This window comes from Crocodylus siamensis, chromosome 4, assembly GCF_052110815.1.
Source record: "Crocodylus siamensis isolate JL-2025a chromosome 4, ASM5211081v1, whole genome shotgun sequence".
In the NCBI taxonomy this organism is placed as follows: Eukaryota; Metazoa; Chordata; order Crocodylia; family Crocodylidae; genus Crocodylus; species Crocodylus siamensis.
Window position 1 is genome coordinate 168,932,475 of NC_143398.1, and position 20,357 is coordinate 168,952,831.

A 20,357-nucleotide genomic window follows, 5' to 3' on the forward strand; every position below is an offset into this window, starting at 1 on the left:
GTCGGAAGGGACCTGAGCACATCATCAAGTCTCACCCCCTACCATGGGCAGGAAAGAATGCTGGGGTCAAATGACCCTGGCTAGGTGTCTATCTAGCATTCTTCTGAAGACCCCCCAGGGTAGGAGTGAGCACCATTTCCCTGGAAGTTCGTTCCAGCTCCTAGCCGCCCTGACAGTGAAGTAGCACCTTTTAATGTCCAGCTTGAACCTACTCTGTCAACTTATGGCTGTTATTCCTAGTTACTCCTGGTAGTGCTCAGGAGAACAGGGACTCTCCCATTGCCTGCTGGTCCCCCTTTGTCAGTTTGTAGATGGCCACCAGATCCCCTCTCAACCTTCTTTTGTGGAGGCTGAACAGGTTCAGGTCCCGTAGCCTCCCCTCGTAGGGCCTGCCCTGCTGCCCCTGATCATGTGAGTGGCCCTCCTCTGGACCCTGTTGATGTTGTCCTCATCCCTCCTGCAGTGCGGTGCCTGGAACTGGACGCAGTACTCCAACTGCGGCCTGGGCATATGTTGCATAGAGTGGGAGGATCACCTCCTTGGACCTGCTTGTGATGCATCTGTGGATGCATGACAAAGTGCGATTAGCCTTCCTGACTGTGTCCCCACATTGTCGGCCTGTATTCATCTCGGAGTTGATAATGACTCCAGGATCCTTTTCTGCCTCTGTGCTGACAAGAAGGGAGTTCCCCAGCCTGTAGGTATGCTGCTGGTTCTTCCTCCCCAGGTGCAGCACCCTGCATTTGTCAGTATGAAACCCATCCTGTTTTCATCCACCCACCCCTGTAACCTATCCAGATGTGTTTGCAGCCTGTCCCTCTCCTCTAGTGGGTCCACTTTTTCCCCACATCTTGTTGTCATATGTCTTTGTCCTCTTCCTTGCTCTCTAACATAGCTCATGCTGTCTACCTGCTGCTAGCTGTGGTTAGGTGAAGCAATTGCTGTTGCTGTCAGTTTCTGAAGATGTAAAGTACCACAGGTGTATGGGTACAGAATGACTAGATCAGTGGTTCTTAACTTTTTCTACCTGAGGACACCGTGGTAGACTTGATATCCTCTCCCCTCCATAACTCTTGTGAATTGAGCGGCATTCTATTTCAATAAGTAATTTATATATTACAGTCTTTACCTCTTTGAAGAGAAGCCAGGCAGTTGGGAGTGGGGAGAGCAGTCAGGCAGGGACAAGCTTAAGCCTGTATTTATTTGTTCACACCTACTAACACTCTTCACAAGCATCTGGGGATATTCTGGTTGAAAATCTTGGAGACAAATGCATTGTTGGGTATGAGGGAACTAAAGGTTGCCATAGTACAAAGTTTCTTGGTTTTACCTGGGTCTGATTTTGTTGCTGCATTATTTCAGTTCTGATTCAGGTGTCTGATCGAATTTCAGTGGAAGTCCAATAAAGTACTGTAAACCAGAACAAAGCTACAGTGAATTGGATTTGTATTCTCTAGAATAGTGTACAAACGCATCATTATGCAGGCAATCTGTGATTAGCTCCCTGATGCATTTTTAGAAATGCCCCATAAATCTGGTAAAACAAATCCAGTTACAAGCTGTGGAAAAATGAGCGGTGGAATTATCAGGAATTTACTTTTGGAGCCGTTTTTTTTTTTTTTGGAAAAAAAAGGGTCGTTTCTTCCCCAGGATATTCTAAAACCTTGTCTTGCAGGTTGACTTGGTCTTCTAGTTTTTTGGTCACTTTTTTTTTTTTGAAAAATACTGAACTAAGAGTGCTTCCCAGAACCTGAGACTCTATACTTTTAAAATGAAACAAAACAGGATGGAGGCCAACTTAGACTCTGAAAGATGCAGTCACTTTTTCACTGGTATTTGCAAAAGCTTTTATGGTCCGAAACAACTTTTGATGTTTGTGGGATCTAGTTTCACATTCTCTTGTAAATCTCACTAGGTGCCTAGCTGCCTATTTAGCCCTCTAACTATTGTACATCTAGCTCTTTTTGTGAAGATGGTTGTGTCTCTTGTGACTGTGTTAAAATTTTCATGGTTTAAATAAGCAGGTAAGCTGAAGCACAAAGAGACCAGATGACTTGTCTAGCTCTTAGGGAGACGGTGGTGGGAGGAAAAATAGAATGTGTGATTACCGACTCAAAATTCTGTCTGCGATTCAACTGTGCTCTCAGTGTACTTGCTAGATGCATAGCTTTACAAATTTCATGGACACCTTGTCCCTACATGTCCTTGTGATGCTGGCTGCTCAGTAGGTCATTGCTGGCTGCGCAGTAGCTTTGCATTATGGTTCATGCCATGCAATGTTACTGCACAGGTAAGGGTCTTGTGGATGCAACCACTAATGCTGTTAGTATTGGTTTTAACACAGGAGGAAGGTAGGGAGTGGCAAGGACATTTAATGGAAATAAAGTAAGATTGCTGGGGAGGAAAAAGACTGAAGAGGAAGTTCTTGTCAGGCAAAGGAGAGACTTGTGGTGGAGGAAGGGAGAGAGGTGACCAGACCTAAAACTTGGATAGCGTCTCCTAGTTTTAGCTGTAAATGTTCATGGGACACTGAGATAATCCTCTTAAATGTTATACTTAAAGCATAGAGATAGTTCAGTTCATAAAGACACATACATTAAAATTGCATTTCTGTGCTGCTGTCTTGCATATAATCTAGAATTTCTGATTTTTTTTTTTTCTTTTGTTTTGTTTTTTGAACCACTCCTTTTTTTTAAAGAGCATTCATGTGTAGGTAGCCAAGCACAGGTATGAGGGCCTGGCTTTTGGGGAAGTTTTGTTGCTTTATTTCAATTTTATCTCCTTTTAATCTGCAAATTGAGGCATTACAACCCTGAAAGCAGTTGCTGGATAACTGGAAGCTCCTGTTGGACACAGGGCTGAAGTCAATATTTGAAGTAATACTTCTGTTTTCTTGTGACCTGGAGGATTAATTAAACGTCATTAAAATGTTGGACCCAAATACTATAGACTACTGGTTCTTAACCTTTTTCTAGACTAAATGGCTTAGATTAAAAAAATGCCAACTCTTATTTTTCTGGAGTCAAAAAAGAGTGAAAGCCAAAAGGGCAATTCTTCTGTTGCAAAGAACTTGGAAAGACCATGGGAGGGAAGAATGGCTTTAACACTGTAAATTCATATTTGAAATTTTTGGGTTTATCTTGTGAATCATGTTTGCATACCTAACAGCACCCTTAGCACCCTTGGAAAAGATGTCATGGCATTCTGGGGTGCCATAGCATCCTGATTGATTACTGGAGTAAGCAATAGTCCAGATATGGCCCTGAGTTTAGCCATGTGATACTGTTAGGTGAATAAAATCTCTAAAATGTCAGGTGCTCATTTAAAAAAAAAAATAAAAAAATTCTAACTTCCCATTTCTGTTGCAAATCTCCAGGCTTTGGACAAAGCCCCCATTTCTTTTTTCTTTGGGGCTAATTGAACCTTTGGGAATAGGATTATCCAGAAGAGTTTTTTTAGTTAACTGTAGTGCTTTAGGAATCTAAAATGAAGTCCTCTTCATCCACTGCCCAAAACTGAAAGCCTGATTTGTACTGTACAGAAGCAGTTAACTGATGTAGTTTTGTTAGCATTGTGGGCAGGAACGCTGACATCAGCAAGATATAACGCAGTAAACAAAAAGCTGCCATGTCTGTTTCTGCTGCTGCTTGTACGAGGGAGGGAAAAAACATAAAATGCTAGCCAAATGGAGAATGACAGAACTGGTAAAGAACTTTGAACTGTCCTGAATAGCTAATTGTATAGGGAAAAATAGCTTTCAGTTTCCATTTTTAATATTCAGTAGAAAGAGATGTTACATGATGAAACGAATGATGTAAATAATTTGGAGAGAGATTTTGTATCCTAAATACCAAAGATGTTCAACTTTTTTATTAGCTTCAGCTTCTAGTAAATGAAACAAAGTGCAGCAAGTGGGAATTTCTGGGTAAAAATAGCTTTAAACTATATGAACCATATTTTTGCCTGTTTGATTTTAATTTATGAATGCACTTTATTTGTGTTCTAAGTGTATTGATTTTCATGAGTAGTTCTAGTTGGATACTACTAGACTAAATTAAAATTCCAGGCTGCAGTTGTCTTGTGATTTCACTATTCTGCATTTAAAAAGGAAACTTCAAATGTGTGTCCTGGAGGGGTGGGAAGGCACTGTTTGAACTTGCATTTAGTCTCTAAAAAACATTGGTATGACACTTACAATAATTTTGGAAGATAATGCAAATCATTAAGTTTTCACCTAGATTTCTAATACATTTTAAGTAGGTATTTTATCTGTATAACCACATCTTCATTTCTGGTTATTACAAACTCAATCTGGCATAAACAAGTCTTTTTTTAAAGTAATAATTCATCTGTTAACTTCCTAAACTGCGTGTTCTACTGAACTTACCTTTCAGTGGAGTTTTGCATTATGTGATGTAAGCGTTTCTGAGATTTGGATGAGCCTATCTGCCCTCCTTCCCCCATCTTTTCTCCATTCTCCAGACAATCAAAGGAAAGTGGAACCCTCTCTTGGAGGTCATGATCCTCGAACAGCAGTTCAACTAAGGAGTCTCAGCACAGTCTTAAAACGCCTCAAAGAAATCATGGAGGGGAAAAGTCAGGTACTGTATTAGGGCTTTTCAGAAATTAGGTCAATTAAAGCATGCAGAAATTTTAAATGTTACAGGGCTTTGTGTTACTTTTTTCCACTTGCAATTCAAGAAGCTGAAAAAAATCATGACACTTCCTTGGTGATTTTCATGTAATATTTGTTGGAACAGAATAAATAAGCACAGTGGTTGAGTAGGGGTGGGAGAAATAGAGAAACAGTTCAAGCTGAATTCTGTTTTTGACTTAATTAATCACAGAATTCAAGGAACTGCAGTTCCTCCCCATCCTGTAGTTTTACAATTCCATTATTCCAAATTCTAGCCAAGAGCAGATCAGGTATTGTAAAAATAGTTGTTATTTTACAGTTTTGGAAATCTGAGTTTCAGGATGCTTCTAGATTTAAGTACGCTCATCTGATGTTGTAACAAACTGACAACACTTGTATAAAAGACTGCTCTATTAGGTGTTGATCTGGCTGAGAGAAGGTTACATGGGTTCTGCTAACTTGCCCCCACTTCTGCCTTGAGGCTGGCAGTATAAAAATAAAGGTTGGGAAGAGAAATCCCTGTGAAGTCACATAGGTTGGAGGCATGATGTGTCATGTTTTATTCACAACATGATACAATGCTGAGGAGGCACAAATCAGGATTCTTAGCACATGAATTTATTGGAGCTGACTCTCTACCCCGTCACTTTTTTATCTATCTAATGATGAGTGAACTGGAAATCCAGACAACTGATTTGTAATATTTTTGTTGCCATCCTGGAAGAGAAATCTGATTAGTAAAAGTGCAAGCTATCTTGCCACTCCCACCATGTTCTGGTCTCAGGAGAGGCCTCAACCTCTCATTTCCTTTTTTGCTAGCTACAGTTTGGCAGGGTCTAGTCACTAGCATTTAGATGTGCACCGATACATTGGTCCCATATTGTATCAGCACTGATTTTAAAAGAAAGAAAATTGACATTATTGGCAGTTGGCCTTTTTGGCTGATGTGGCTGAAAATGTATCTGATAAATGCTGCATGCGTGTGCACAGCTGCAGCGCAGCATGCAGGTGGCCTAGGTGCACGCCCAGCAGTGTGGAGAGCAGTGTCTGGCTGGTAAGGCTGTTGTGGGGAAAGGGACATGGGCAGACCGAGGCCCCCACAGTGAGGGAATGGGGCTGGTGCTGCACAGCTGGGGCAGGATGGAGTTGTGGTTGCTCCCACCCCTGTGTATGGATTTGAGGGGCACATGCCCCCCATATCCTACTGGGGTACATGCAGTGACACTTCCCTTCCCCCCCCCCACCTCCCCATGGCCCCTCCCCCAATGAGCTGCAGCTCCATCCTGTGCCCTGTTCTTCCTCAGCTGTTCAGTGACTGCCCCTGCACCAGCCCCGCTCCCTCCTTCACTGCGGTGACCTCTGTCTGCTTTCCCCCCCATGTCCCTTCCCTTCCCCTACACCAGACTTACCAGCCAGACACTGCTGTCTGTTGCCAGGCTGCTGGATTGGTATCTCCTGATATGATTTGTTTAAAAACTGGCCATCGGTATTGGCCCCAAAAATCTCTATTGGTGCAATCCTACAAGCATTGGAATAGCTCTGTTAAGATTTTGAATTCAGGAGCTTGGGATCTATCTCTGGTGTGTAGCTGGGTCTGCTACTAAAAAGCTGCTTCCTGTTGTTCTTAACTTTAGGCAATCTTTATGGTTCCTGATTAGACTTCAGGGGAACTGAGGAAAGTAAATTAGCTGCCTTCTTTGGGTAGTTTAGCTTGCAAGGAATACATTTAACTTTGTTATGCATGCTATTGGTTCCTTCTACACTGGCCAGGAGAACTGAGCTTTATTTAAAAAGATCAGACAGGTCAGTGTGGGGAAAAAACGAAACAAAATGGAGTTCAGCTGTGGCACTGGCATGCTGCCTCCAATATAAGGAAGGAAAGCCTAAACCAGTCTCATTACAAATCGGAACTAAGGCAGGAATTTGTTGTACAGGGTTTTGACAAAAATGTGTGTCAGGTCCTTTGGAAGAAGACTTAAGGCATTTTCCAAGCTCTTGAGGGATAACCATGGCTGAACTCATTACTGTTAATGGCAATCAAGCTGTGATTGTTCAGTGCGATTTGCTATTAGAAGTAGTGAGCATGCTACACACGAGGCTCTGTCAGTGTGGCAGTGCCTGTATAAACTGCTTCACACTATTCCATCAAAATGTGTCAGTACTTGTGTTGTCTGGAATGACTAAAGCTTTCTTCCGCTCAGGAGCTGGTCAAGCTATACAACAACATCTTCATAAGGGGCACATGGCAGAAGGTTGTACTGCATGGTCTAGACTTGAGAGAGCCATTGAGGGACGCTTGGTTAATTCAAAGTAGAACCTGGCCTTGAATGCCCTCTAACATGCTGCATTGCTAACTTGGGAAAGGTACTTCCAGTTCAGCTGCTTCAAGCCCTGTAGAATCTAAAAGAAGGGTGGGCAGTTGGGCTTGTGTCCCCTGCCCCACCTCCCCAAACCTTCAGAAAAACTCCCGAAGTGGCTCTTGTCCATATTTGGCTGGGATGGGACTGGGGGTGGGTGGGGAGCAGCTTCCAGGAGTGGGAATGGCAGGCAGGGCTGGGATTGCCAGGTGGTGATGGCATGGGGCCAGGGCCTGGGGCAGAGCCATACTCCAGTGCCTATGCAGCTCTGTGATGGGCACCGGTTTTGTGGGCAAGAGCTGATTATGGCTTTGCCCCCAGCCCTGCTCTGTCACTGCCTGGTGATCCTGGGGTCTCCATGGAGACTGGCCAGGACCAATGTAGGTAGGCAGATGGGATGGGGCCATGGGTGGGTCGGGGGCTTTGTCCAGGGCCGGATCCAGGATCTTGAGGTAGTGACAGCATGGGGCCGAGACCCAGGGAAGAGCCATGATCTGCTCTCTGCCTGCGAAACCTGTGCCTGTCAAAGGGCCATGTGGGCAGCAGATCATGGTTTGGCCCCACCCACACACTCACCACTACATGATCCTGGCCTTGTTTGCCCATGGCCCCATCCCATTCACATGTCTGGCCCTGCAGTTCCCACCCTGGCAGTGGGTGCAGGGCAGACAGCCTGGGGTGCCCAGGCAGTGGGGCCAGGTCTGGCAATGGCAGCAGCCAGAAGGAGCCGCTGCTGCCAGGAAGCGAGTCTGGCCACTGTGCTGCCCCTGCCCCACTGCTCACCCGGGGGTGGTGGGACCAGTTGCAAGCACCAGGGCCCAGGCTACCCTTTAAACCAGGGCTGGGTGGGACTGAGGGACCTGCTGCAGGCCAGACAAAATCCCTCAGTGGGCCATCTGGATCTAGCTGTATTTTGCCCACCCCTGTTTTAAAACAATGTTTATTGCACAGGAAGTTGTTTTGTAATGTATGAGATACAAGAGCTCAAAGAACATTGGCTTTCAGGCTTCAAAATCTGTTGTCTTAAGAAAAAACCCTTCCAGTTTCTTCCAAGGCATATTTGGGGAGAGAGGTAGAAGAATGTTGTTATTCTTAGCTTCATGGTTTCCAAATATTTCAAGAATTCTGAAAACCTCCATGTATTGAAGAGTAAACACTTTAGAAAACACTTTTTTTTTTTTTTGGTTTCACTGACTGAAAACATTGTAGATCAGTCACTTTTTTTCTAGAGCTACTTTCTGGCTGCTTCCCCCAAGCGCGTGCCCTCCCCCCCCCCCCCGGGAAAAGCTTGTTCCTCTAAGTTCAGTTTGGCTGTATAGCCCACAGCTAGAACTGAACTGTTAACAAAAAGTATGCCATCATACCCAGTATAATCATGTGAAGCTCAGCAATCCCCTCCCCTCTCCTTGCCTCTTGATGTTCATGGGGGATGGATCCAGCCTCATAACAGTAATTTGTGTTGCCTATACCCAAGGAAGAAGTGCATTCTGCATTTCAGACCCTTTTAAAATGAGAATTAAACCTTGATATGTGTACCCATATGCATTTTATCCTGTTCAGTGTCAAAGTTGTCATAGCTTGCTGCATTTGAGTCTCCCTGTTGGTTTTTACTTAGCCACTGATTGGGGTTCTCCAACTCACAGCTATCCAGGACAAAACTAAAACAGGACAGATAAAATTTGATATCAAAGCCTTTTGTCAAAAATCTGGATGTCAGAATATTCCACCCCCCCCCTTTTTTAATTTCCTGTAAAGCCTATTCGAAGTGATGATGTAGAGCAGTGGGGGCCAACCTTTTTGGCAGGCATGCCACAAATTGGCCTTGTACCCTCTCTGAGTGCCTCCCTGATCCCATCCTTAGCCTGATCGCCTACTCTTCGTTTTGCTTCCTGCCTTGTGCTCCGTCTGATCTGGTGTTCCTGCTCTGTCTGGCACTCTGCTTCCTGTCCCTTCCCTGATTTGTCACATGCCACACACACACAGGCTGCCCATACCATTTGTGGCACTTATGCTGCAGGTTGGCCACTATGACCTGGCATTTAGAAGATGCCATGTTGATAGTTACAGTTTAATGTTCCTTGGTTAATTGTTTTCAGTAAGGTTTGTTTCCTTAATAGTTAGGGCCCTGTTACATGCTTAAGGTGAGGAGAGGAAGGAAAAATAATCAATGTTTTGCATAGTAGGTGACTCAAACCTTTTATTTACAGATCATGGGTTTTTGATTGCGTGGTCCATTAAATAGACCAACCAGACAGACTCTTATTAAAAGAGTTCAGTTGAGTTCTTTAATAAGCCATTTGACTTGGTACTTGTGACTCCTGCTTCTAGCTCCAAATAAATAAGCTTCCGTATGTCTATAAATGAGCCCATTTTGTGTTTGTGTTTTTTCTTCTTTTTTTTTATTTGCTACCTGTGTAGTAATTTTCACTTAATGTTATTTCTCTTTAACTTTACAGGATAGTGACTTGAAGCAATATTGGATGCCAGACAGCCAGTGCAAAGAATGTTATGACTGTAGTGAAAAATTTACCACCTTCCGGCGCAGACACCACTGTCGGCTGTGCGGGCAGATCTTCTGCAGCCGGTGTTGTAACCAGGAAATTCCTGGGAAATTTATGGGTTACACAGGTAGTTATTTTTTGAGTGCTAAAAACCTCCCTGGACTTCTTAGATTTCTGATGTTTGTATTTTGTAAGAGTGAGATGATCCCATTTAATGCTCATCTGCAGAGCAGCATTAGTAAAATAAATGGGTGTCTGTATGCACACATTTGCGTGGTGACCTTTGCTGTGTTAATTTTCTCAAGTGTCTTGATGAATTGGGGCCCAAACTTCTTTGATTTCCCAGCTTGGAAATGATTTTCCAGCTTGGAGGTGATGGGGGCCCAAACTGCTGATTTCCTGAAGTGCTTCAGAAAAATTTGCCAGTATCCGTGTTAGATTAGTCATTATTCAGTAGAGCATACTTTGATCAATTTTCACTTTTAAATAGTGTGTGTTTATTAAAAAAGCAGGAATTGCTGGTATCTAGTGACTGTGGATAAACTTTTTTTTTTTTTTTTTAATTTAACACCCCCCCCATCTGAAAATGGCTAAGAAAGCCATATGCAAGTTGCCAACTAATGTATAATCCTCCCCTTTCCTAACTATAAAACACCAGTTTTAGTAACATAAGATTTCTTTTGCAGTGAGGAGGTGGTAGGCAGACTGCTTGAAATCAGATATTTAAGAATTCCCTGCTTTCATGAATGTACAGGATATTGGCTCCAAATAAGCAATAAGCTTGTTTTGAGGTAGTGCAGAGGTTCTGAAATAAGGCAACTCCCATTGGGATGCGGCTTGAGATCCACCCAAGACAGCTTTGCATTATCTTTATGGGTTTATTTCTTGCTTCCTCTTTCCACAGGGGATCTCCGAGCATGCACATACTGCCGCAAAATAGCCCTAAGCTATGCACACTCCACAGACAGTAACTCTATTGGTGAAGACTTGAATGCCCTGTCTGATACTGCCTGCTCTGTGTCTGTGCTGGACCCGGGTGAGCCACGAACGCCAGTTGGAAGTAGAAAAACTAGCCGCAACATCTTTCTTGAGGAGGACCTCACTTGGCAAAGGTACTGAATGGCTTTATAGTCAGTCATAGAATTGGAACCAGTTTTCTGGTTTATCCTCTGCTTAGATAAAGGCTGTCAACTTGCATCCAACAAACTGGGGTTATGATCTGTGCTTTATTCTAATGTTGTCTTTCGTTGAAGTGGAGAAGCCATTGATTCCATGGGAAGTTGCCCCTTTTTAGTGAGGCGGTAAGAGTCTAAATTGCTAACCCATTTAAAATTGGGCTTGGGCTGGAGCTGGTGATATTAATAACATTCATTGTGACAATGGACTTGTGGCTTCATGGAGATGAAAAGAATTTGTTCTCTTTCTACCATGGATGAATCAAGGCACATGTCAGTGGAGTAAAAATGCCTGTTTGCCCATTGAACTAAATGTTAGTGCTTGCTGGATGAATGTTGGTAAATTGGTGTACAGTAACAGCAGAAGGACAAGGTTCTTTGGATGAATCTGATATCTTTAATTAGATCAACTTAAATAGTTGGGGGGGAAAAAAAATTCTGAGCAAGCTTGTGGGTTTAAAAGCTCTTCATCAGGCTGAGGAAGCCTCTGCAGTTGGTGTGTGCTCTTCCTGGATGGAATGAATAGTAAAGCAACCAGAGGCTGGGTTGGTATGCATGCAAGACAGGCAGTCAGTGAAGGTATAAACTGAGAAGTCAGTGGGTGAGAGGCAGGCTGGGTGGGGAAGGGTGGGGTGGGGAGGGGGAGAGAGAAGGATGAATGTAGCAAGTAAATAGTGGAGAGGTACCTGGGTAGTCAGATGTCAGGCAGGTTATAATGTGTCGTGAATCCAATGTTTATATTTAGTTCATGATTTTTTTTTTTTTTTGTATCCAGGGGGTTGATGAAGTAAAGTTCATAGGCTTGTCTGTAAAAACTGTTTTGTAAGTTCCGTTTGAGGATTTGAACTGAGAGTGGTTTTCTTGGGAGAAATGTGCCCCTACAGGTAATTGGATATTCCTGTCTTTGATAGATTATCAGTGTGCATTCATTCTGGTGTGCAGTTGTTGTCTGGTGTTTCCTACATAGTTTTCGTCAGGGCATTTGGTGCATTGGATGAGAGGTATTATTTCTGGAGGTTCCGCTGTAAGATCCAGGAATCCTGATGGCTCTGTTGTGAGGTGTAATTGTGGGGGTGGTGGAGATGTGTTGGCAGGTCTTACATTTCTTGTCATGGCATGGTCTGGATCCGATATGTTCTGGGCTGTAGGAAGTTTGCTTCTGTTGTTGATGAGGTTAGCGAGGTTTGATGCTTGTTTGAAGACTAGGATGGGTGGTTCTGGGAAGATCTCTTTAAGAATAGGATCTCCTTCTACTATGGGTTGCAATTGTTTGAGGATTTTCCATGTGGGTTTGAAGGGGGGGGGGTGATTTTTAGTGGAGTGTTTTTGCTGTACTGCAGCAGTTTTTCACATGGTATCCGGGTGGCTCTTTCAAACGTGCAATCTGTCTGTCTGGAGGAGTGTCCTTGTTGTGTGAAAGCCTTTTAAGATTAGTGAGGTGGCAATCCCAGATGTTCTTCTCAGTGTAGATTTGGTGGTATCTGAGGGCTTGGCTGTACATCACAGCTTTCTTGATGTGTTTAGGGCAATTGCTGGTTCTGTGCAGAAATGTATGTTGGTCTGTGGGTTTCTTATATAACGTGGTCTGTATTTTACTGTTCTGGATAGTGATCATCATGTCTAAAATGGAGACGCTGTTGCTGGAGTATTCAAGAGATAGTTGGATGGAGAAATGTTATTTGTTGAATTTCTGATGGAGCTCCATCAGAGATTGCAGGTTTTCAGTCCAAATGATGACGTCATCAACATATCTTTAAGTATAGCAAGGGTTTGATGGTGCAGTCCTTGAGAAATTCTTCTTTCAGTTGGTTTATAAAAAGGTTGGCATACTGTGGGACTATATTTTGGTGCCCATAGCCCTGCCCATGGTCTGGAGGAAGTATTAATTGTTAAAAGTGAAATTGTTGTGTGCGAGGATGAAGGGTATAAGGTCAGTAATGTCTTTGGGTGTCTACTCTTGAGTTGTTGTCTTGCTCTGGTAGGTATATAAGGCAGGCTTGGAAGCCATTCTTTTGTGGGTTGTTGTTATATGAACTGGTAACATCCATGGTGGCTAGGAGGGTGTTGCTGGGAAGGTGGTCTGTGTTTTTAAGTTTCCATAGAAAATCTGTAGTGTCTTGGACAAAACTTGCTCTTTGGGTGATGAGTGGTTTTAGGGCAGCGAAACCTGATATTTCCTGTGTTACCATATCCAACCATGGAACCCTAGGTCTGCCAGAGTTCCCTTGTTTGTGGATTATAGGGAGCATGTCAAAAGTCCCTGGGTTAAGTAGTGGGGGGGGATCAAGGTCTATAGTTCTGATGGAAATTATTCGATGGTATTTTTGAGTTTCATGGTGAAAAGGGGAGTAGGATCTTCTTGTAGTTCTTTGTAGTGGGTGGTGTCAGCTGTCTGTTAGCTTCCTTTTATGTAGTCTTCACGGTTTAGGATGGTTGGTTTTATTACTATTTGGTGGTCTTTCTCTCTGGTAGGGAGAGGTTATGGTGGTGTGTGTTGATTTATTTCATTGTTCATTCTTTCCCTGAAGCAGTCGATGTAGCGGTCAACATTAGAGTTTCATCCACCGTGAAGTGTCCAATCTGATGGGTTTTTTTGGGGTTGCTCTTTTCCTTAATGTTGTCAAAGGATGAGTTGTTAGAATTAGATTTATTTGGGTTGTGGAAACATTCCTTCAGGTGGGGGTGTCGGAAGAATTCTTCTAGTTCTCCGCATTGAAGTATTTTATTAGGGTATTTTTCTGGACAAAAATTTAGGCCTTTTAGAAAGGAAAGATTTTTTTTTTTTTTAATTTTTGGTAAGTGTGTGTGTGAAGAGATTTGATATTTGAGGGTTTGCTGCTGCTTTCACTTTCATCAAGTCTGAAGGTGGAATGTTGTAAGGGGTTGGTGTTGCATTTGACTTTTTTCTTTTTCATGTTGTACAGTTTCCGTTGCATTGTTGTACAGTTTCCATTGGTGAACACCAGTATCTAGGGGAATGTTTGTTCACCAGAGCGCCCCAAGGGATGACGAGGTTGAATGGTTATAAACTACTGCAAGACTGTTTCAGGCTGGACATAAGGAAGAACTTCTTTACTGTTAGAGCCCCCAAGTTCTGGAATAGCCTGCCATCAGAGGTGGTTCAGGCACCTACATTGAACACCTTCAAGGGAAAATTGGATGCTTATCTTGCTGGGATCCTATGACCCCAGCTGATTTCCTGCCCTTCGGGCAGGGGGCTGGACTCGGTGATCTTCCAAGGTCCCTTCTAGCCCTAATGTCTATGAAGGTCTAATAAAAGATATCAGATTCACCCAAAGAACCTTGTCTGCCTATGTCCTTGGACCAACATGGCTACAATCTACACCCATGTAACAGCAGAAAGTAAGTTTTCTACATAGCAGTCTGAAAAATCACTAGAACAATTATTTGATATCAAAATGGAAGTCTCTCTAGTTGTCTTGGTGGAAAAAAATTATTAAGAGTTTAGGCAAGGGAAGTGGTGTGTAGAACAGTTATTTAAGTCATAAATAATGGTGTTTTTATGCCTAAGGAGGAATAGATTGAAAGAACAACATTAATATACTGTTTACAGGGATTTTTCTAAATGCAGAAGTACAGGATTAGGGTGAAATAATGAAAGAGGAATCTAATAAATCTGTGTATCTAGAAGAGAACCATTAATAGTAGAAAAGTGTAATGTCTTCAGAGGCAAGAGGATTTCTTTTCCTAGTTGCAGGGGATGAATCTATACAAGATGCATTGTTATGCTCGAGATCACAATCAAGGAGCAGGGGTAGGGCGATGCTTATCTCAACCATGGGGCTGGTGCTGGGAGAAAAAGTTCTTCCAGTGCTAGCTAGCCCCATGACTGTGGAGCTGGTGCTGGGAGATGGGGATCTCCTAGCCCCTGCTTCCCAAATGCAGATTGGGATCTGGGAACTGTCCCAGTCAGGGGCAGATCCCAGCCCTGTGCCTTGATCAGGTGATCAAGGTACAGGACTTGGAAGGAGGGGCAGGTCCCAGCCCCCTACCTTTATCCACCAATGAGGCAGTAAGCAGCAAGCCCCTGCTAGTAGCTAGCACCTATCCCTCCCCTGAAGCTCTTTCCAAGTCCCCTGGGCTGACTGCGGAGCTGGGGCCAAGAGCACCCTGCTGCTAGGGCAGGGGGACGTTGTCCCTTCCTGGGCTCTGGTGGCAGAGCCTGCCCTGGTAGCAGACAGCCCCCCTGGGGGCAGGGAGCAATGTCCCAGTGTGGCAGGTTACTGTTGGTGCCTGCCACTCTACGGGCTGAGCCAAGCAGCCAGCAGGTATTTGATTGTAGCAGCCATTTTAGATCCCTGGCTGCCTATATAAACAGAGCAGTTTGGTGTTGGCAGGCCAGGCAGTAACATTGCCTTGCTACAAGGCTCTATGCAACATCGTGGAGGTAAGGGCATGACCTAAAACTGCACTCTGCCAGGAGTGGGTGGCCTGGGGGGTTTCTCAGTGGCTCAGGAGCCCCCAGGAAATGCCAAGCCAGTTCTTACCCCAGTGAAAGGTGGGTAGGGGTGCCTGGACCCCAACCCTCACCTTCAGATGGGTCATTTACCATCGGAGCAGGGTAGGCCATATAAGCTTCAGGAAGTGCCTGAGCCTGCTGGGGGAAGTGACCCCGCAGAGCCAGGCATGCTTCCAGAAGCACTTGAGCCAGGAATGGGGAACCCCAATCCTTAAGTGCGGGCAGGAGGCATAAACCCAACCCAGCATACTGGTCAATGCTGGGGCCAGGACCAGAAGGGTCAAAAGGGCCAGGGTTCCACTGCAAGGGATGCCCATGATGAGCAAAGACTATTGGGGTCCCGACAGGCTGGAGACGGGGCCAGAGCTTATATGGAAGGTGAAGGTCCCATGATTGGGGCCACAGCTAATGGGCGAAGGAAATGGTTGAGCCAACTGCCTGAGATGCCACCTGTAAGGCTTGGGCCATGGTGTTGGGGTGGAATGGAGCTGCATATGTAGATGCTTGCTAGGGAGCATTTACTTGAGAGTAAACTGCTCCTGGATTAAATGCATATGTAGACACCCACATGCATTAGATCTCTTTACTAGCAGTAGGGGTTAACTCCTAGAAAACATGGGTTACACAGCAGCAAAGGGAACTGCCTTTCTCTAATGTAATATATTTGAGACATTTGGATCAAATTCCTTGTTCTGTAGTTGTCAGTTTAATAAAACCTCATTTTAGGGAAGCTCAAACATTCCTTACACAGAAGCCAGAGTTCAGAGTTCTGTAAACTTAACATGTGAAAGTAAGAAAAGTCACAAAATTCAATGAAAACAAGATTCATGGAATAAAGCAGATCAGACTTCATCCCTTTGTCTCTGACATGGGAGTGTGCCAGTTGCTAGACAGATGACTGTTCTGAAAGTGTCTTTGCATCTTTTATTTTTTGGCAGTTGTACAATTGAAGTTGTATAATTGTTCTGCTTCTTGAAAGGCTAGGTTTGCAAGATGCAGTCTTGGCATGGCTCTTCAGACGCAGGCCAAGCAAGCCTAGATTTTTTTTTTTTTTTTTTTTCTCTTGCTCACTCACTTGCTCTCTCAAAGTTCACTAGCTTTTTCTGATTTGACTATTGGTTTAGTCCTGCAGGAGAGAAGTCTAAGTTGTAAGCTGCCTTCTCTAATTGTACAACAGTATGAAGTGAGCACTCTTAACTTCTGCTTCATTTACAGATCTGAGCATACCTAGAGTTTCCTAAGCAATAACATTCTCTATAGCAAGAGTTAGGTTGTCTAAACCAAATGCTCTGGAGTAGCTGGGGGAGTAAAAGAATAGCCGCTGCCTTGAACACCACCTAATCTAAGGCCAAGCTCACATCAGGAGTGCTGTACCAGTATGGAGATCCATACTGAATACCAGCAAAATGCTCCTAGCCTGGATACAGGTGTTCTGGATATGAGCATCTAGTAAGCCCCTATACTTCAGTGACCAAGTGAAATGAGTTCTGCTAGCAAGAACAGAGTCTATACTAGCTACAACTGTGCACTACAGGCTTCTGGCATACTGAAGTTGTTCTGCAGTTTGAGGTGCAATTTATGATTGACCAGCTGTGGCACAGAAATCTATAGTGCAGATATGACTTTGTCATAGGGCAATAAAGATAATGGTAGGATGAGAGCAAAGACTGATGACGTTATCCATATATGATAGTGATGACTATTGTTAAATAGCTATGGTAAGGAACCTTTTTGGGGTGGAAAGGGGACAGGTAGGGAGTAGCAGTGAGTGAGGGGTTGGGGGTGGGAAAAGAGATGAGTCAAATGGTGGCAGGTTAGTGGGAAAAGGAGTTTGTGGTGTGATAAAGGTAGAGTTGTAAAGGAGAGTATGAAACCAGTCCCTTATAAACATCAAGAGGCTGGAGTTGAAGAATCTTTCTTAAGTTGTTTCTGCTCTCATTTTGCATTATGAATTTTTGTGCAGCTGAAACTGTATCATTGCTGCTTTATGGTGGTGGTTATCTTGAAATGCTGATGTTTATCATGACATAACTCTCTTGGCAGTTTGATTCACCCAGACTCTTCGGCTTCCACATTGTCAGCGCGCCTTGCCTCTGTTCAGGAGGATTCAGGGAAGTCCCCTGCTAGAAACAGGTAAATGAACCAAATTTATATTGAAGATTTCTCTCTTAGATATGCAGTGCAATACATTATAAATATGAATTCAAGGTGATTCAGTTGAATCCTCTCAATTTTGAGCCCCTGATTTGATGTAACATTGGGGACCATTCTGTCATTAATGGCATAGTCCAGTTGTGCTCTGTCTCTTAGATGGGCAGGCTGGATGAGTGGCACAGTGCCAGTCTGCGGGCTGAATCCTGGGTACCCTGCAACCTTAGCCCAACCTGGAGCAGCCAGTCTAATGCACAGGGTGATGCTGTCTGGCCATCCTGTGCAGTGGGGCTCCCCATGTGTCTGGAAATTTTGGCAGCAGGGAGTGGCAATTAAGGCTGCCTGTTTTCCTGTTACCAAGTTGTTGGACCCTTGAAGAGCCTTATGAGCTGGATCTGGCCCATGGGTTGGGAGTTGTGCACCCCTGGTGTACTCTCGGTTGAAATGTGACCTGGGCTCATTGAACAGCCCACATGTAAATAATACTGAAAAAGACTACCCTGGGTGAGTATACTAATAGCCTTGCTGCTTTGAGGAGCTTCTAGTATAATTCTGTGTGGCTGACAGGAGTGGGAAGAGAAACTATATAATAGAGCATGGAAATGGGAATTCTAAGATCAAGGAAGGCAGCAGGGTAGAAGATGGTTGTAGGGGTGCTTTTTGGGGGAGCATTTAGAAGCAAGAGATGGTAGGAACCAGAAAGTTTGGAGAACAAGAGGGAGGTGGAAAAATAAGTAGCTTTCAGGAGGAAGCTGGAAAGCCAAGAGATAGCAAAAGTAGTAAAGGAGAACTGATAGAGTAATTGGAAAGAGGTAAAACTAATGACACTGGGCTGCTAAAATTAAGGGCACCAGGTTCTGGTGGCTTCTGTATAGGGTTCCCATATGTTCCAGATTGGCCAGGAGAGTACCAGGTTTCATGGGCTGTCTTGGGCAGTTGGTGTAAATTGAAGCAAAAGTCCCAGATTTGGCTGCTACAGGCAGAAGCAGAGGCTGTTGCTGCCTGCAGTGCTCAGCATGGTTTCTGCTGAACAGCAGCTGGAGGTGGGGAAGCGGGTTGGGCTGGGCAGCAGGGCCTGGACACCTGCTCAGGGTGAGACGGGCTGGGCAGCAGGGCCTGGACACCTGCTCAGGGTGAGACGGGATCTGCCAGCAGCCTTGTGCTTTGCTGCCCAGGCTGGAGCTGTGTGTAGTGACCTACTCACCACCAGAAACTGCCCAGGGGTGGGGTTGCTCCCAGCTGGGTCCAGCCTCTGCACACAGGGAATGGAGCCTGGCTGCAGGGTTCTGCGCTGTCTGGCCCTGCCTTGTCATCAGGGTCCTGGGAGCTGTGGGGTGAGGGGGTGCAGCATGTGGTGGCTTTTCCCCCACTCCGATCCCAGATTCCATTTACTATAATATAGTCTACTTATGTAGCCTCTGGCTGCATGCTTCCTTGCTCTTCACTCTCTTCTTGGAAAGCTTTTAGCCTGATCCTGGCTGAAGTCCAATTTAGGTTACTAAACTCTACAGTAAGGTCCCCTTTTGGTTGAACCGCAGCAGTCTTGCTCTTGATCTCAACAGTTATGTGACTCTTAAAATCCAGTAGGCAGTAACTGTACTTGCAGCTTTTTGGGGAATGTTTGGAATGAATGCCGGATGTGTATAGAATTTGTTGTCACAAATGTGCAAGCGTTTGGAGACTGATTATGTCGGAACTTTCTTCAATAGGTACTGCTGCTTGTAGAGAAATGTGTGCATGTGTCCTTTTTCTCCACTATTCCTGAACTGCTTCTGCAAGATCAGGAACTTCTGTAGGCTAAGCCAGTTATGCTGAGTGTTTCTGAAGCCCATCCTTAACATTTTTATCATAAAGCCCATTCAGGGAGAGACTGCCTATCAGCTTATGTGGGATCATTCTTGATAACGCAAGTTTACATAGTGTTGCATAACAATTGATTCTAGTCCACTTGATGTGTCAAATCCAGGGGACAAAGATGGAAGAATATGAGGGATAGAACAAAGATAATGTGAGTCTCTTTAATAATGAAGTTACTAAATGTACTGCCTTAATTTAGAATAGGGTTTGGAAAACCTATTTGGCTCTGAGAGTGGGTCTGGACTACAGGGCTTCCTCCAGGCTGAAATCTGACCATGGGCAATAGCAGCATTAATAGCATTAATATGTGCAGTTGCCGAACTTGCTGTGCGTTAGCATGGCTCCAGAACCCTGGGAATTGGCTTTGTTGCTGCATTGCTTCCTCCTTTTCCCCTCACAGATCTTAGTTGCCAGAGATAATTTAGAAACCATGATTTGGATGGTGGTGGAGAGAGGTGTTCACTACTAGGAGCAAGTGAATATAAGTAGTATCATCTCAGCACAGTGCTGCCTTGCTTCTGTTAGTGAAGCCGGGCAGCTCCTAACCATTCCTTGTATCTGCCCTTTTGATCCACCCTTGTGGCATCTCTGGGCCACCAGGTGAGAACCCCTATTATAGTGAATGGGGGTTAAGTGTGTTATGCATGGCTTGCAGACGCTCTCTGAATTTCTGTGTTTTTGGATACTCCTTGAGGATGCTGCCCTAAAATTCAGGACTGTCCAAAAAGGGTGTATAGTCACCTAACTGCACACCTCAGACTAGTGAGCCCATGGAAAATGAAAGTGCTTGCAGAGGGAAGCTGGTGGGTGGAGCAGAGGAGTTAAGTGATCAAACAGGTGAAAGGCTGGGGAGTTGGTGCATGCCTGTAGTCGGTGATTGGCAAACACTGAATGAAATCCAAAAAGTTCAATGCTGATTAACTCTAATGACGTGAAGACTTCAGCAGGTGCTCCCTGTTGGGAGAGATCCAACTTTCAAGAGTTGGTAAGAGGTTTCTTCAGCCTAGCTCCTGTGCAGTGTGAGCTGGGTCAAACTGCTGGCTCAGTTTAACCCAGGGGTGCTCAATGTCTGGCCTGCAGGCCTTGGAATCTGGTGCACAGGGCTCCCCACAAGTCACGAAATTTGGCATCAGGGGAGCAGTGGTAGCTAATACTGCCACCCCTCCCCACCACCAAAATCCCAAGCCCTATGGAGAGGAG

The 20,357-nt window shown here is 44.5% G+C and overlaps 1 protein-coding gene across 4 annotated transcripts in view; it reads left to right on the forward strand.

Moving 5' to 3' along the window:
- PIKFYVE (phosphoinositide kinase, FYVE-type zinc finger containing) overlaps window positions 1–20,357 on the forward strand; it is a 100,744-nt gene that overhangs the window by 12,545 nt on the left and 67,842 nt on the right. For all 4 annotated transcript variants that reach the window (XM_090044860.1, XM_090044861.1, XM_090044862.1 and 1 more), the window contains exons 4-7: window positions 4,483–4,601; window positions 9,450–9,621; window positions 10,399–10,606; window positions 17,193–17,282. In XM_090044860.1, the coding sequence (XP_089900986.1) occupies window positions 4,483–4,601; window positions 9,450–9,621; window positions 10,399–10,606; window positions 17,193–17,282 (589 nt within the window). The remainder of the gene's footprint in view (window positions 1–4,482; window positions 4,602–9,449; window positions 9,622–10,398; window positions 10,607–17,192; window positions 17,283–20,357) is intronic.